At 40.5% G+C, this 16431-nt stretch overlaps 1 protein-coding gene across 1 annotated transcript in view; it reads left to right on the top strand.

The window, feature by feature from the left end:
* The first annotated feature begins 5155 nt into the window (after window positions 1-5155).
* Window positions 5156-16431, top strand: part of LOC103821255 (hippocampus abundant transcript-like protein 1) — a 30175-nt gene continuing 18899 nt past the window's right edge. Inside the window, exon 1 of the mRNA XM_050987022.1 lies at window positions 5156-5464. Within this exon, the coding sequence (XP_050842979.1) occupies window positions 5219-5464 (246 nt within the window). The 5' untranslated portion in view covers window positions 5156-5218. The remainder of the gene's footprint in view (window positions 5465-16431) is intronic.

The raw sequence follows: 16431 nt of genomic DNA on the forward strand, positions 1-16431 counted from the left end.
CTAGGCAAACCACACAAATCATGGAATCACAGAATAGTTGGAAATGACCTCTGGAGGTCAGCTAGTCCAACTGCCCTGCAAAAGCAGAGTTACCTAGAGAAGGTTACAGAGGAATGTATACAGGTGGATTTGGAATGTCTACTGAGAGGAAGACTGTATGACCTCTCTGGGCAGCCTGTTCCAAGTGCTCTTCCATCCTCAATGTAAAGAACATCAGGAAGAACTCTTCAAGAATTCTTCCCTCTCTCAATTCTCTTCTACCAGGTGAATACATTTCTCAACCTCAGGCAGCTAGAGCTGAAAGGCCTGGAGAGGACAGAGACCATCCAGAGCACGCAGAAGGTGCTGGAGCATGTTGAAGCCCATGTCTCTAGTGAGCCAGGGACCTTGGCTGAGGAGGAGGATTCAGAATGCAATACTGACAAAGAGCTGTCCTATGAGAGGTCTGAAGAGAACCAAAAAATGTCCAGTGCCCTTGAAGAGGTGGAAAGACTACAGCAAAAGCCAGGTGTCCTGAGATGTGTTGGAAGACCACAGTGGCCAAGACCTGAGGATGATGAGGGCACAGAAGCATTAGGAGAGAGTTAAAAGTGCTGCAGAAGGCAAGGGCAACCCAAGTTCTTGTCAGAAGATCCTTTGTGTGTATATTTGTAAATATACACATGTAGGGTTTACTACAGAATGTGAGAAATGATGCTCACTTTTAAAATTTCAAGGGTTTATTAAACCTTAACAGCAGTGACCAGCAGCTACATGCTCAGCTACAAGATGGATGCTCTGCTTTTCCTATCCTTGGCCCTCTCAAAGTCTTGTCAGTCAATTCTTTCTCTGCTGTCCATTGGTGGAGATCACTTTCTTACAATTTGGTTGGAGGCTGTGCTGCTTGTCCTAGTAACAAGCTGTCCCTCCTCTAAATGCCTTGACTGGAGACAACAATAGAAGGCAGTAAGGGAAAGAGGACTGTGGGGAGAACATAAATAAATAACATAACTATACATCTATAAAACTTTTTTTAACGTACACATAATATTATTCTCTTAATTGTGAAAACAACCCATCACATTACCCATTTATAACATAGAGCAATTTCTTGCAAAGCAAAACAGCTACGTATAAGTTTTGGTCAGTATTATCTCTAGCAATATAACAACAAGGAAGCATTGCAATATGAAAATGTGACATCACCCAAGGACATGCAGAAGGGAAAAGAAAGAGAAAGCACAAGAGTGTGAAGAACAAAACAAAAAAAAAAACCAACTGGACAGCATAAGAGTGTGAAGCTCTCACCATCCATACACCCTTCACCAAGACTTGGTTGCTGAGCAATCTCAGTCAAAGTGGTGGTTGCAGAACTGATCTGTTGGGTGCTGGGAGAAGTAAAAAAAAAGAACAGTGGGGAAAAATCTCCAGGAAAATCTGCTGAACAGAAAATCTACTTGGTTTATAGTCAGGTTCAGGTGGGAGCGTCCAGGTGCCCAGGTGCCTGCCTCCTGGGCAAGAAGCTCCATGTCATTTTGTGGATTATTGGACACTTTGGGTGCCCTTGACACCTTAGGAGAAAATACAGCTGCCCAAGACAACAGGGGTCCAAGAAAACACCGTTGCCCTGCCAGGGCAGTTGAGCAAATTATAGCCCATTTTGGCCCATCAGCCATATGACCCTCAGGTCACATGTGAATGTCCCTGGTACTTGGGGAAGTGTGAGAGGAAGGAGGGGAGGTAGTGAGAGAGGAAGGAGGGGAGAGGAAAGTAAGGAGGGAGGCAGGGGGCATGGGGGAGGATGGTGGTTCCTGCAGGGGAGGACAACTTAGCATGAGAGGCCCCATAGAGAGGCCCCATCCCTGACAGGATTATTTCCTATCTCACTCCAGCCTATCAGTCACTCTCTGTTTTATCACATCAAAGGTTTGCTACTACACAGTCAGAAACTCAACTTTTCCATCTTTAAGCTGGGCTTCAACAAAGCTCCCTGGTTTCCACTAATGGAGAATGTTTTGAGTCATTATCCAGTGGCCTCGATTAAGTTTGGTCTCCCACAGAGAGGCAGTAAAAACCCTCAGAGCTTATCCCTGCTGTGGGTGGTCACAAGGACACAAAGGATGACCCAGCCACATCCAAGAGTTGAGCATTGCCCCAGCAAGGGCAGGCCTGGCCCAGCTGTCCCACAGAGCAGCATCCAGCTCAGGCCAGCAGCATCATGCACACCAACGCTGGCCATACACCAGATCTGCCACTCCTTGGGGAGAGCCCTCAGTGCCATCCAGCCCCTTGGCATTAACCCTCTGCCATGACAGCAGCAATGCTCCCTGTCCAGGAGGGCACTCGGGACTGTGTGCAGGGTGTTTGTTGGCACCTGAGGTCCATGAGAGCAGCAGTGCCTGGCTGCCAGCACTGTGCCAGAGCCTGGAGATGACTGCTCCAAGCACCAGCAGTGTCAGTCTGAGAGAGCCGCACAGGGCAGCATGGCATAGATGAATGTAGGGACAGCACCTCAGGCATCCAGCCATCCCAGGGGCATTCTCCTTGGGATACTCTTGGCCATGATTTATTGAGATCAACATATGATTCATTTTCAGACAATTTTGTTAATCCAGGACTTCATTCTTTAGCTTAGAAATACTTTGTTCAAACAGTGTTGCAGGTGGTTCCCACTTCACAAAACCTCACTAAACTATGTGAAAAAAAACGTTAGATATGGTTCATATTTTTTCCATGACTATTTTGTCAGCATTTTACATTTTTTCTTCAGTAAAACAGGCAATTTAACTCTATTAACTACAAAAAAAAAAAAAAAAAAAAAAAAAAAGGATAAAAATACAAAAAACTTACAGGTACCTAAGCTGAGATAAAGTACAGTTTTAAATTTCAGAGAATATTTTTTATTATCTTTTAGCAGGTGACTAGCTACTGCCAGAAAAAGAATTATCTCAGAAAACTATCTAGGCAGTTTCTAGTATCTTTTAAAGTACAAATGGACTAACTAACTTAGAAGTCTACAAATCCAATGACTAGTTAAGAGTTCTTTTCCCCAGGATGACCTATCTTCACTAACCAATACTTTCAGACATTTCAACAGTTATTCAAGTTCATTGTATTTTTACAACTCTTTATAGTTTTGATTAAGCTGAATAGCTTTCTCTAATATACTCTATATCTTTGTTATTAATGACCCCTTCAGACAGCTTAAAAATATTGCCAAGAATACTCTAAAAAGTATAAAGCATAGAACTGGGAGGAACTGTATTAGTAACATCTCTTCATAAACTCAGTAGTTATTCCTTTGCCTTGTTTCCACTTATTTGGATAACCAGCTCCTTATAAGGATTATATATGTAGCTCAGCATGTGAACAAAACTGTTTTAACTTTAAATTCTGTATGCAACAAGGCCATAAAGTAGTTGATGGGTCTGTTGAGCCCAAATCAGCGGATCATTTGATATGGTTTGTATATAAAGTGGATTAAATCACTGATACACGTAAATATTTTAATGGTGAAATTTTTAAAATACAATGATGAATTTAAGTAATATATTTTACATGAACCTCACGTGGCAGACAGGTTTCTTGCTGATACATCAAGCTTATAAATTCATACCTTTCTGACTGGGGAATCTGTTTGAATTTAAAAAGTTCTCATCCCTTGGTAGCCTCAATACAAAAACCAAAACAAACCAACAACAAAAACCAACACTGAAAACTGTACAGGGAAAAATCCCTTGCCTTTCAAGTCAGTAGAAAATGGTTAATTCTTAAAAAGAGCAAAAATATTACTATATTTCATGATGACTATTTTGATGATGACTATGAAGAAATGAAATGTTTTGCAAGAGCTTCTAGGCTACTAGAAAAAAAAAAGTGGAAAGCAAGCATGAAATTCTACATACAATTGGCTTGGGCTAGCAAGGAAATGTAAAGAAAGTGTGTTGATTTACTAATCCCTGTATAATAAGAAAAATAATTTCATGCATCCATTTAGTTCACAGTAACTTGTTACTGGCTGAGTGAGCTGGGGTGTTTAGCTTGGAGAAAAGGAGGCTTAAGGGTGACCCGATCACTCTCTACAACCACCTGGAAGGAGGATGTAGCCAGGTGGGGGTTGGCTTCTTTCCCAGGCAACCAGTGACAGGTCCAAAGGACACAGGTTTAAGCTGTACTGGTACACGTTTAGGTTGGACATTAGTATTGTAAATAATCAAATCGGCAGCCAAATTTATGAAAAATTTTATAAATTTACTAGATTGACAACCAAAAAAATAGAATACTATAAAACCGCCACAGCCAAGACAGTGTCAACCCCGGACTTTGACGCTGGGTGAACTTGGGTCAGACTGACGTAGTGTCAGCGTCTCCCCAGAGTGTCACACCAACCGCTCCAGGTATCCAGCTTATATACAGTCTATTCTGCCTGGAGCAGAAATGACCTAAGATTTCTGTAAGTCCCTACATATGTATCACGGGAACTATACAGATTCAGTCCCGTACAAAAGTCAGTCCATAGGTTTGGATGGCTGTCTAGGCTCCTCGAGATAGTCTTCTTTTCACTTGTAGCCAGGACGTTGCCGTTCCTCGATGTAATCTCTTCCAGGTGCGTTCTGTGAATGTTCTGGACATTCCTGGGAAATGGCCAATGACTGCCTCGGAAGGACTCATTCATTCGTTAATAGTCATGGTTTTATCTGGGTGAGTCCAGGAAATCTTTTGATTAGAAAGGAAAGCCCGGCTTCTGGCCATGGGGGTCAGAGGCATGGTTGGATCTTTATAATTTTTATACAGTTACAAAGCATGAATTATCTCTATCATATACTACATTAGGAAGAATTCACAGAAACAGTTACAAAGCATGAATTATCTCTATCATATACTACATTAGGAAGAATTCACAGAATGGGCTGCCCAGGGAAGTGGTGGAATCATGGACCTGAAGGGGCTTAAGGGCAGACTAGATGTGACACTCACTCCCATGGTCTAGGTGGCAAGGTGGTGGTCGGTCGTAGCTTGGACTCGATGACCTCCGAAGCCCCTTCCAACCTCATTGATGCCGATTCCCGGAGGGAAGCCGGCTACCGCGCGCGCCTCCCTTCGAATCCGCCTCAGGGGCGGGGGCCGTTCGGCGCGAGGGGGGCGGGCTCGCGCTCTCACGTGAGCCGGGCGGAGGCGGCCGCTGCAGCCGTCGCCGGCCCAGCCCGGCCGCTCCGGGACGGATCATGGTGGGAGCGACATGAGCCCCGAGCCGGAGCCGGAGCCGCCGCCAGCCCGGGACCGGGCGGCAAAGGAGGAGGCGGAGGAGGAGCCGCCGCCACCACCACCACTACCACCACCACCACTACTACTGTCGTCGCCGCCGCCACAACCACCACCACCACCACCACCGACGTCTTCGTGGGAGGGCGGCGACGGCGCCAGGTGGGGCGGCTGCATCATGCTGGGAAAGAGGGTCCGCCTGACGCCGTACGGCTGTGGCGCGGTGAGTGCGCGGTGGCAGCGGGGGCTCCGCGGAGCGGGCGGCGGCGGCTGCGTGCGGTTCCTGCCGGGCGGCCCGTGGGTATCAGCGCCCGGCCCGGCCGAGAGGGGTAGCTCCCCCTTAGCTGCCTGCCGAGATGTTTCCTGGAGCGTCCTGCCCCTGGATGCCTTATGGAAGTTGAGGTGCGGCGGGTTCTTCGCGTCGGCCCTGCCCTGCTTTGCCCTGCCCGACTCTGACAGCCCCACTACATTCTTTACAAGTTTGTCCCGGGCGGAGAGACCTGAGTAACAGTATCTGTGAGCAGGTGGCTGTAAATAAGTTTTCTTTTAAAATGTATGAATCCGAGATGCCAGGAAGGTAAAACTTAAGTTTTCCGTAGGAGCTCTTGGAGGTGCTCCGTGTTGAACTTATCCCACGGGGTTACCGTATGCAGTTTTTCAAAGTGGCTGTGCTTTCTGTTTCGTCTCTTCCCACCAAGCGCTGAGATCTTGTTGTGCAAAAAGAGGAGCTGGAAGGGAGTGCGTGATCCGTGCCCTCGCTGCAAAGTTGCGTTTGTAAATGTGGTAGCCGTGCCTAATTGCTTTCTGAAGAAAAAGACTTAAGCCTTTCTGTCAGTACGTCAGTACGCTCACAAGGTGCCTTAAAACCAGATCAGAGATCGCATCCCTTGAGCTTTCTGCAGTAGATGACAGGTGACTTGTTTCAGGCAGGATGGTACTGGCCGAGGCGATATAACTCATCCTGTTTTATTGGAGTTAACCCAGAGGTCAAGATGGAGTAGAAGAACCCAGGGGAAGGCACAAAGTAATTAAACAGGTGATTTTGGTACTAGCAGTTTTTGAAGGGGTACTGGTGCAAAACGAGGCAGTGCCTTACCATGCCGAGTCTTTTTCAGCAAATTGAAATCACATTTTTTTGCATTTGAATTGCAAGCTGTTAATAACTTTTCTTAAGGTATGTTTATGTTCATGCGTACCTGAATAATTTAGTATTAGTAATTTGCTCACAAAGTTGGGTATGCAGAAAGCTTTGCATATGCCAAAAGTTATAAAACAGTGCTAGGTTTGTGTCAGGAGTCAGCATCTCCTTTGTGTGTTACCTCTTGTTCCACAGATAAGCCTCTGTGTTATCAGAGGGAAGTCAGTGGGCTGTTTTATGTGAAGGTGAAGAAGTATTTTTAGCTGTTATATTTAGTATGTTAACAATGTAGCATTAATGTGATATCATGGCTAGAGCTGAGGAATATTAAAAAAAAAAATCTTGAAACCATCTGTTTGATGCACATACTTTCTTTCTGCCTTACTTGCATTTGACTAAGATCTTAAGGTACTTTTAGTAGATGATTAGTGCAGAGAAGATGTAGAAAAATGTTGTTCTGTGGAATTCATTAGTAAAGTAATTTCTTTAATGTAAGTTAATTCCAAAATGACTGCTTCACACATCTTATAGTGTATCATTTCTCTATCTGGGTCTTTCAGTTGTCTCTTAGAAATGGTTATCACCTTCAAAAAGCAGGTTGGACTCTTCAAGAACTGCAGCTGATATCTGCTGTATGGTAGAATTGCTGTTCAGATTTGTATACAGTATCTCCCATTAAAGAGTCTAGTGTATATGGAATGCAGTCTGAAGTCAGACTACACAAATATCTCTGAAAGAATTTTGAAAAGTTAATGTTTTAGTTGAGAAACAGGTTTTAGTTTTATCTGCTCAGAAGATGTGGTGAAAGAAACAGAGGATTGATCTCCCAACTATATAGAAGAAAAATAGTTTAATTTTTTGATGTATGAACAGAGGCTAGGAAATGGAAGGTACAAGTAGGGAAGTTTAAAAAGAAATCAAAGAACTGATTTCTTTCTCTAATTTTGAAAAGTAAAACTCAAATAACACATAACTAATAACTGACAAAGGTGCTAACCCATTTTTTTACTAATGCTTGGAATGTCTGATAAATTTTGATTAATTGTTAAAGAAATGCTTTTGTGTAATTTATATATGCTCTTCTGTAAGTTTGAAAATTTATTTTCAAAATAACATGAATTTGTAATTTTGTAAAATGATCTGAGGTTTGGTTTTCTGAGTGTATTTTTTGTCCCATCCCTCTTGGTTGTGCCCTTGGAGGACTTTGTGATCCTCTAAAGCATCTCATACAAGACAGACTGCATGGGGCTCTAGCCTTATCTCAGTAGTGCAGTTATATCATGTTAGGGTCTGCATCTGTTCCTGACTGAACAGTCTGTTTTGTAATTGCAGTTCCTGCACCTCCCTGTGATTCTCACATGGTTGTCATATTGCTACAACTCTCTCTGCCTAGACTTTATTGAAAGAGCTTATTCACAATAAAATATGAGGGACTGGTTCATGGTTTTAGATGTATTTGCAGAGATCTGTTTGATTTCAGTGGGAGTGCATCCCTGGCATTTGGAAGAGGAAGCTTGCTGCTTGGACTGCTGCTGAAGAGATAAATGCAGAAGTGAAATTTTTGTGAGCTGCTTCTTTGGGCTTTGAAGAATGTCTTAATTTTTCATTTTTGGTTTTACTCTTTATTGACATCAGATCAGTAAGACAAAGTGGAAGAGTATGACCAAGTCTGTCAGGTTGTGCAAGGCTTTCTGCTTTTACCCCTCCAGCTTGGGTGTGAGAAGCTTCTTTTTTTGGATGTAACTGTAGCTAACTTCACCTTGCTAACTTCACCTAACTAGCACCTTGCTGAATGCATTGGCCTTACTGAATCAAAGAGCTGAAATACAAATGCTGAACAAATGACTTGTTATGAATCGAGTTACTACCTCAATAAGAACAACAGTGTGTTTAACTAAATTCCAGTGGAATTAAATAATTTTTCTTGGCTGCATTACCATGACTTCAGTGAGCCTCAGAAATTTAAGTAAATGATGCTATGGGACATTTTGCTAGCTCTTGTGCAATCTTGTTACATCTGAATTATGAATGCTGGTTGTATATATCTTAGCATGACATTCAGAATATTTGTACTATGCTCTTCATTTCTGGCAACCTGTTGCTGATAAAATGTCACACTAAGGAAACTTTTCAGCAAAATAGTGTCATACTGTCTAAATAAAGTGCTTTTGTGGGAGTAATCCTAAACAGAGTATGAAATAAAAAGTCACGCATATGTACCTCTTTGAGAATTAATCAGATGTTAGTTTCATGTTCTTGGACACTGCAAAATGCTGCAGCTATTATGAAGGGCAAGACCTTTATATATTTTGGAAAGATAAACATTCTGAACTGTACATCTCCAAATTTTGCCAGCCTTTATTATTTAAATTTTATATTGGTTTACACAGTGAAGCACAACTGTGTGTACCCAAAGAATTACATATTCTTGCCCTTAGTGTTAGCATTTTTCTTTTTTATGCTTCATAAAAAATGCAGCACAGTAAAACTAAGGCAGCATGATTTAATGTTATGAGACTTTACTGAAACAGGTCTGAATTCAGTAAGCTGATTTCTTAAATTTCTTGTAGAATTTAAATTGTATTGCTGGTGGTAAGAACATAGTTCGTTTGTCAGTTCAGGTGTTAAGTTCCTTTGTGGAGCACTGTTTTCTCCCACACGGGTTATTTTTACTGTTAAATCTGAATAATTAGAGATGACCAATATTACTTTCTCAAGACTGCTAATGTCATTCTGAATCTTCCCATCCTGTTAGATTGACATTAGGTCTGAACTGGTAGTAGGAATGTTTAGCTGTTTTGTTTAAAAAAAATCACTCTGGTTTATATTTTTGCTGAGAGGGCATTCCTGCTGTTATAAGTCTGCTGTTACTGATGCTCTGAGTTCTATCTGTGTGGATGTTGTTGCATTCCAAGAGAAGCACTGTAGGCTAGATCAGTAAAAACTTAAATTATCAAGTCATAGTTACATAATTAGTCATGAAGATCCTAACCTAGCCTGCTGGACAAGGAGTTTGAGTAACTATCTGCACTATGGAGAAGCATGTGTATTCCTTTTCAGAGGAATTTCTCAGTGTTGTATGTATTTCTAAGTTTTACTAAGAAACTTGAGACAGATAAATTGACTTCCAACTTGCTGTAGTGTAATATGCTGGTTATATGTTATTTGTGTATGAAGTATTTTAATTAAGCAACGAGGTACTATCTAGAGCGGAGCTCTCAGAATGTGGGAGGATGTATGGCATTTGTTTTCTTGGGTAGTCTTCCTACCTCAGAGGCTTCAGCTATGAAGACTGAACCAGAAATGATCTTCGTGCTTTATGTGCCTTAGAAGATTCCTACTTCTAAACTTCTCCAGTCTAAACTGAAACAGGAATGTCTTCCCAGTAGGAAATACAGTATGGCAAGACAGTTTAGGCCTCAAGAATAGATTGTGTAAAGTGCCACTTATTTTCTTGTATTTTAGTGTAAGGAGGTGGTGGCAAATTTTTTTAACACCCTTCATGTCATGTCACTTCAATGAATCCCATTTGTACCTTTCTGCAAATATTTTTATTGCAGTTTGGGGGAAGCTGCTTCAGCATTCCTTCATATCTTTGGTAGTGTTCTTTTTCTGTGGGCTTCTTGTGCTTCTGTAAAATAGAATATTCAACAATGAATATTGCTTAAAGCTTCTGAACGAAACAGTCATGGGATAAGAGGAGGATCTTTATGTAGAGCTAATAAAAATGGTTAGAACATCAGAAGAGCATGAGCTAGGCAGGCACATCACATGCTAATGCAGTAATGTAGTGGTAATATTTTTCCTATCAGGGAAAGTTCTTTTGAACACGTGTTAATAAGCCACTGCTGAATACTAGACTCATTTCTTTCATTGAACTCTTTTTTTTCCCAGGACCACATTCCTATGTTGTAATCATCTTATATGTGGAATTAAAATTATGTCTTCTTGTTTGCATTGGTTAAATGAATTTCAATCTACCATTTAATTTATTTTATGTATTCCACAAACTTTTGTTGTTTTTTTACCATTGCCCTATAACTCTTCCAGAGTGAATTGCTTTTGTCATCAATGAACTTCGTCACTTCACGTTCATCCTTTTTTACAGCTCACTTCTGAATGTGTTTAACAACATAGGCACTAGGACAGAGCAGTAGGAGTCACCTGGTAATGTTGCTGTGCTGTATGAAAAGTTTGCAGTAGGTTTATTTTCTTTTTTTCAGTGGTCCTGGGGTTTTTTTTTGTAGGTGTTTTTTGTGGTTTGGGGGTTTTTTGTTTGTTTTCCCTCTGTGTGTTTGTTTGCTTTTCTTTTCAACTCCTGTGAAAAGTTTGCTTGCTTAAGACCCTTTAATGGACATCTCTGAGTATGTTTACTGAATTTTTGGAAAGCTTATTGATGTTGTCTGCCTTATCTATACATGCGCTTCTGAGAGCTCTAGGAACATTTAAGGCACAATTTCTCTTGGGAAAATCTTCATACGCTTTTCCATTTTGAATGAAGTGATGTTCTGATACTCTAGACCTATGCAATATGATTTAGCCTAGCTTTCTATTGAGAAAGTCTGTTCTGATCTTCCAGTCCAGATACAGATCTGCTTAAGGTGTTTGTTTTGCAACTGAAATACAAGTCTGGATGGTGTATAATCAACTTAGTTATGATCTATATTGCAGCTCACAAGACATACCTAAAATGCTGTACTGGATTGGAAAGCCCTCTCATTTGTGTTCTATGTATTTTTGTACAGAATTTTTGCCAGTTCCAGCAAGTAAAGCATTTGTGGTGAAGAGTTGGAATTAAGGTGGATCCAGAATGCTTCTGTTTGAAAATTAAAAAAAAATAGTCACTAGAAAGAGACAAAAATATGCAGTATCCTCAGAAAACTACCTGGGTAATATGTGTGGAAGAAAGAGAGTCCATCATGAAGTGAGATGGATTGGTGGCATAATACTTGTGCAAGAATAAGCTAAAATGATTAAATAATCTTGTAGTGAGACATACCAGGAGAAGTTTGTATTTGAAGTGGTTGTGTTTTGGGGGATTTGTATTTTGGGGGAAACTAATAAAATAGTAATAAAGATAAGTGTGTAAAGGGAGTGAATTTTATAATTTGTCATGAACTTCAGAATCTGAATGATTCATACGTAAAAGCAAGTTTCTTGGAGTGTTTTACTGAGTGTGTTAGTTCAGTTCTTTTTTTTTCTTGAAAATATCAGAACTGACATAGTGGACTCCAGTGCAAGTGGCAGTATAAAAAATGACTAATTGAATCAGTTAATTTTTGTAGTAGAAAACGTTTCTGTAGGTGCTTAGAAAAAAATTAATTAAACTCATACTAATTAATTTGAATGGTTTTTTTCATATTGTAGGACAGCAAGTGCTCTTTGCAAAGGTGTGTCTGTACTGCAAGTAGAACAAGCAACTGGCAGACTCTCCTGAGGAGAGCTTGGTGGGAAGGAATTTCCCAGCGGATGGTGTAGGGGGACAAAAGCAAGTTCCTGTGGTTGTCAGGATTATGTTACTGGAAAGGTACTTTAGGGAGATACCTTCCTCTACAGGACAGGATCAGCTGTGAGGCGTGAGCAGGTTGGCCAGGGCTTTTCCAGGTGTATAGATTGAAATAAACGCTTCATGTCCAGCTCTGCTGCTTCACCCTTATGGGAGGAAAAAAAGCCTATTTATCCAGTTGAATCTTTTCCTGAATTGGCCTAGCAGGACTGTGTGGCCCTTATCAAAATAAAAAAAATTTGAAAAGGTGCTCTGGTAGACTTCAGGATTTGAACAGTGAGAAGTGATTTTGTTCTCAAAAAAGCATATTTCTTCAGAGAAATTAACAGGTATTCTTGAAATTGATGTTAAAGTGCTTTTGCAGGCATTCAAAAAAAACATTATAGGTATTAATTAACAGATAAGTAGTTACCTAAAAACTATATGAATACTGCCTTTTCTTAGTTTGCTCTGCAGATCTGGGACTGGCTATAAGCTTGCATTTTGCTGCAGAGTATTTTAGGGTGAATTGTATTAGCTGTTCTTCAGAATGTCTTAGATAAGGTATTGTTACTAATACTAGAATGCATTTCCCTCCTCCTTTTTTACAAGAAATTATTACCAGCTGGATTTATCATTTTGACATTTCTTCATGGATTTATTAATGTTCAACAGCTGTTTTGCTTTGAAAAAAGACTGTACTGCCTCCCAGTAGTTTTCCCAGCTTCCTTCAAATAAGGCAGAACAAAAAAATGTTTTTTTTTAGAATTGGGCAGTGAAAAGGGGCATTGAAGGAGCAAATGTAAAACTGGAGAGAAATAAGAGATGTTTTGTTAGAACTTTTAGGACTTCAGATTTTACAATGATGGCCTAAAACTTGTATTGTTAAGCATTTGAGATTAAGTAATGTTTTGCTCAGTAATGATTGTGCAAGTATAAAACCTTGACAAACAGCTGCATTTGAAGGCTGTTACAATGTTCATACATAGTTTCACAGCCCACACACAGTTCTATCATTTTAATATGATCCTTGTGAGTAGAATATAAGCCCTTAACAATTTTAAGGCTTTTCTGAGGACACTTAAAACACTGTCAATTTTGAGGGCAGTGAATGAGACATGCAACTTCTATGTTGATCATATCTACACTATTTCTTAAATCCTTTAAAAATCTTTTTAATCATAAGGAATTCAGTAGGTTGTTCCAGTACTGTTTATTCAAGAAGCCTAAAGGTCCTTGTGCTTCAAGGTTTATAACCATATTTTGCATACTCAAAGTTCTTTGTGTAAATTGCATGGAGCTTTGTTGCAGGGTGTTTTCTCAATGCAGAAATGAACCTCGCCCAGTAGTTCTGATACAGCTTTATAAAAAAGGCAACTGTGATGTGTTTTTAGAAAACTCTCTGATTTTGAACTGAGGAAAGAGTTTTCATTGATTTTATTTTAAATCTGTGGACCAAGCTGTGTACATGTTCAATCAAACTATTTTGGTTTCTTAAAAAAAAGGTGATGCTTGATTAAAAATTGGAAGCGTCTGTGCTAGAGTTTTTGGGAGCTACGGTAAAGATGAACATTCAGAAGTAATTGTCTTCATCAGTCCATTTGATAATGTCAGTAAACTTTCCTGGTTTCATGATTTTAGTTTTCCAATGCAGCCCTTAGCACAAGATTTTTAATTAATCTATGGATTAGGACACTGTAAAGAAAACAGAAAGAAAATAATCAACTATAGTCAAAGTGGATCATATATTGGTAGTGCTGGTGTATTTGGCATAGAATGCTTGTCTTATTTTTAACAGGTACGTGTTTCTTTCAAGATCTGAATTTTAGTGTTCCAGGTCATGGCTTGAATCCAAAAGGCTGTGGTGGTTTCTGGTTTTTTTAGTAGGTCAGTGCAGCTAACTGTAAGCTGCGTGATACTGCCAGAAATTATTTGCAGACTGTTTTATTCTCCATGCTTGTCTTTGAGTGTGTATGTACATCATCTTTCTGCTAAACTAAATAAGTCTCAGATCAAATTTGCGTGTAATAAAAACACTATTAAAAAAATCCAAACTCTCCAAAACTTCATTTATCATGGCGTTAGAAATGTTTGCGAAATGCAGACCAGATATTAATGATGCAGCAACATACCTAGTGGTATAAAGTTGTGAGGGAAGTAAAGTAGAGGTAGGGGAATGTCTGGGGAGTCCCTTACCTACTCTGCTGTAAAATTTGCTTTTTTCAGAGGAAACTGCTGTGGAAGGGATCTTCAGACTTCAGTATAATTAGTGTTAAGTGCTAGTCTGACTGGCAAACATTTGTCAAAAAATATTAATAAAATTGTTATCCTATTACCTTATGTAATTACAGAAGTACTTACAGACTTCTTATATGAGGAGGATATTTTTTTTTTACCCCCATAGCCTTTGGAATATTTGCTATTGCATGTTAATAATTTTTGAAAGTTATTAGCCTTCCAGAGAGAATCTTTGATCTATTATATTTTTTCCCAGGAGGTAGAGAATTGTTTTCTTCAATTTGTCATGCTTGGAAGCAAGCTGCAATGTAGAAAATAAATTGAATATTACTAGCTGGAATACGCTGCTGCTGCAGGTTTTGATGAACTGATGGATCTAAAAATTGTTACAGATCTATGCATATATTGTTTAAACAGTAGGAACGTCTTCACAGTTTTTACTGTAAACAGGTTAAATGAATTTTGTAATGCAAGCATTTTCAAAACATGTGATTTCTACAAATTTGGGCAAAAGTTTTTGAGCAGGGAGAAATACCAAAGGTATCCATAATCTGCCTTCATCATAGGTTGTCTTGACTTTTTCTTGTCTTCAGTGGGAGATCCTGAGTTTCATGCTCACCCTGGTGTCCACTTGCTGAAATGAGTCAGGTTGATATTTAACACTGGGTAGTGTCCCTTCAACTGAATTCTGCATCATTAAATTGCACTCTTTTGCTGGAGTGAAATGGCCTTGGATTGGCTGGAAACACTGAAAAGCAGTCTTCTGGAGGACAGTTGCTAGGAGAAAGGCAAAGTGTCATTTTGGAACACAAAAACTATGTAAAACAGTTACTATACCAAGGGGTAGTCAGAAATTAAAACATGATGGAATGTTTTTGACTGGAAGGAACCTCAAAGATCATTTAATTCCAACCCCTCCACCAGTGGAGAAGATTCCATCCACTAGAGAAGTTGCTCAGGGCCCCATCCAGCTAGTCTTTAACACTTCCAAGTATGTAATGTCCAGAACTTGGTGCACTGCTTCACTGTTTGTTGAGTGATGAATTTCTTCTGCATACCTAATCTAAATCTCTCCTTTTTTCATTTAAAACCATCCCCCTTCTCCTATCACATTCTCCCCAAGTAAAAAGTCACTGTTCCTTTTTTAAAAGTCATTCTTTTTCAAAAGATCCCTTCCAGCCGTGAGAGAACACAGAGGTCTCAATAGAACCTTCTCTTCTCTTCTTGGAGGCTGAGCAACCCCAGCACTCCCAGCCTGTCTTCATAGGAGAGATGCTCCAGCCCTCTGATAATTTTGTGGCCTCCTCTGGACCCACTGTAACAGATCCATGTCCTTCCTGTATTGATGGCTCCAGAGCTGGACACAGTGTTACAGGTGGGGTCTCATGAGGGCAGAGTAGAGGGTCAAAAATCCTCTCCCTTCACTTGCTGGCTACTCCTGTTTTAATGCAGCCCAGGATGTGGTTGGCCTTCTAGGCTGTGAGTGCATGTTGCTGGCTTATGTCCACCTTCTCATCCTCAAGAGCCCCCAAGTCCTCCTCAGGGCTGCTCTCTCTTTCTTCTCCCAGTCTGTGTTCATGTCTGGGATTGCCCTGACCCAGGTGCAGAACTTTGCACCTAGCCTGTTATACCTCATGAGATTCTTGTGGGCTCAGTTCTCAAGTTCGTTCCACTCTCTGTGAATGGCAGCCTGTCCTTCCATTGTGTCAGCTGCACTGCACAGCTTCGTGTCATTTGCAGTCTTGCTGAAGCTGCACTCTATCCCATTGTCTGTGTCCTGAGTGAAGATATTGAAGACCACTACTGGTCCCACATTAGAGCCCTGAGGGACACCACTTGTCCCCAGCCTCCACCTGAGCACAGAGCCACAACTCTCCGGCTACATCCATCCAGCCAGTTCCTTATCCACCAAATAGTTCACACTTCAAATCCATGTGTCTCTATTTGGAGGTAAAGGTGTCATATAGAGCTGTGTTGAAGGCTTTACAGAAGTCTAGCTAAATGATGTCTGTCAGTCTTCTCTTGTCAACAATTGCTGTCTCTGCAGTGAAACCCACTAGATTGTTCAGCACTTGTGCTTAAATCTTTTGTAAAGCAAACAAACAAGCAAGCAAGCAGCAGTTCTGATTAAATGTGCCTTTCCCAAGGGTTCTGCCCATTTAATCTAAATAAAAAGATTTAATTAATCTCATCTGGGATCAAGTCCTTTGATCTTGAATGGCAGCAGTTTCACAGAATCATGAGTACTTTGATAGTTTGCTAATTCTTTCTGGAATTACTTGTTGACCAGTAGAATAGTTCCTCAGTCTGCAGTCTGTATTTGCAGATG

The sequence above is a fragment of the Serinus canaria genome, chromosome Z (assembly GCF_022539315.1).
Source record: "Serinus canaria isolate serCan28SL12 chromosome Z, serCan2020, whole genome shotgun sequence".
NCBI classification, from domain to species: domain Eukaryota; kingdom Metazoa; phylum Chordata; class Aves; order Passeriformes; family Fringillidae; genus Serinus; species Serinus canaria.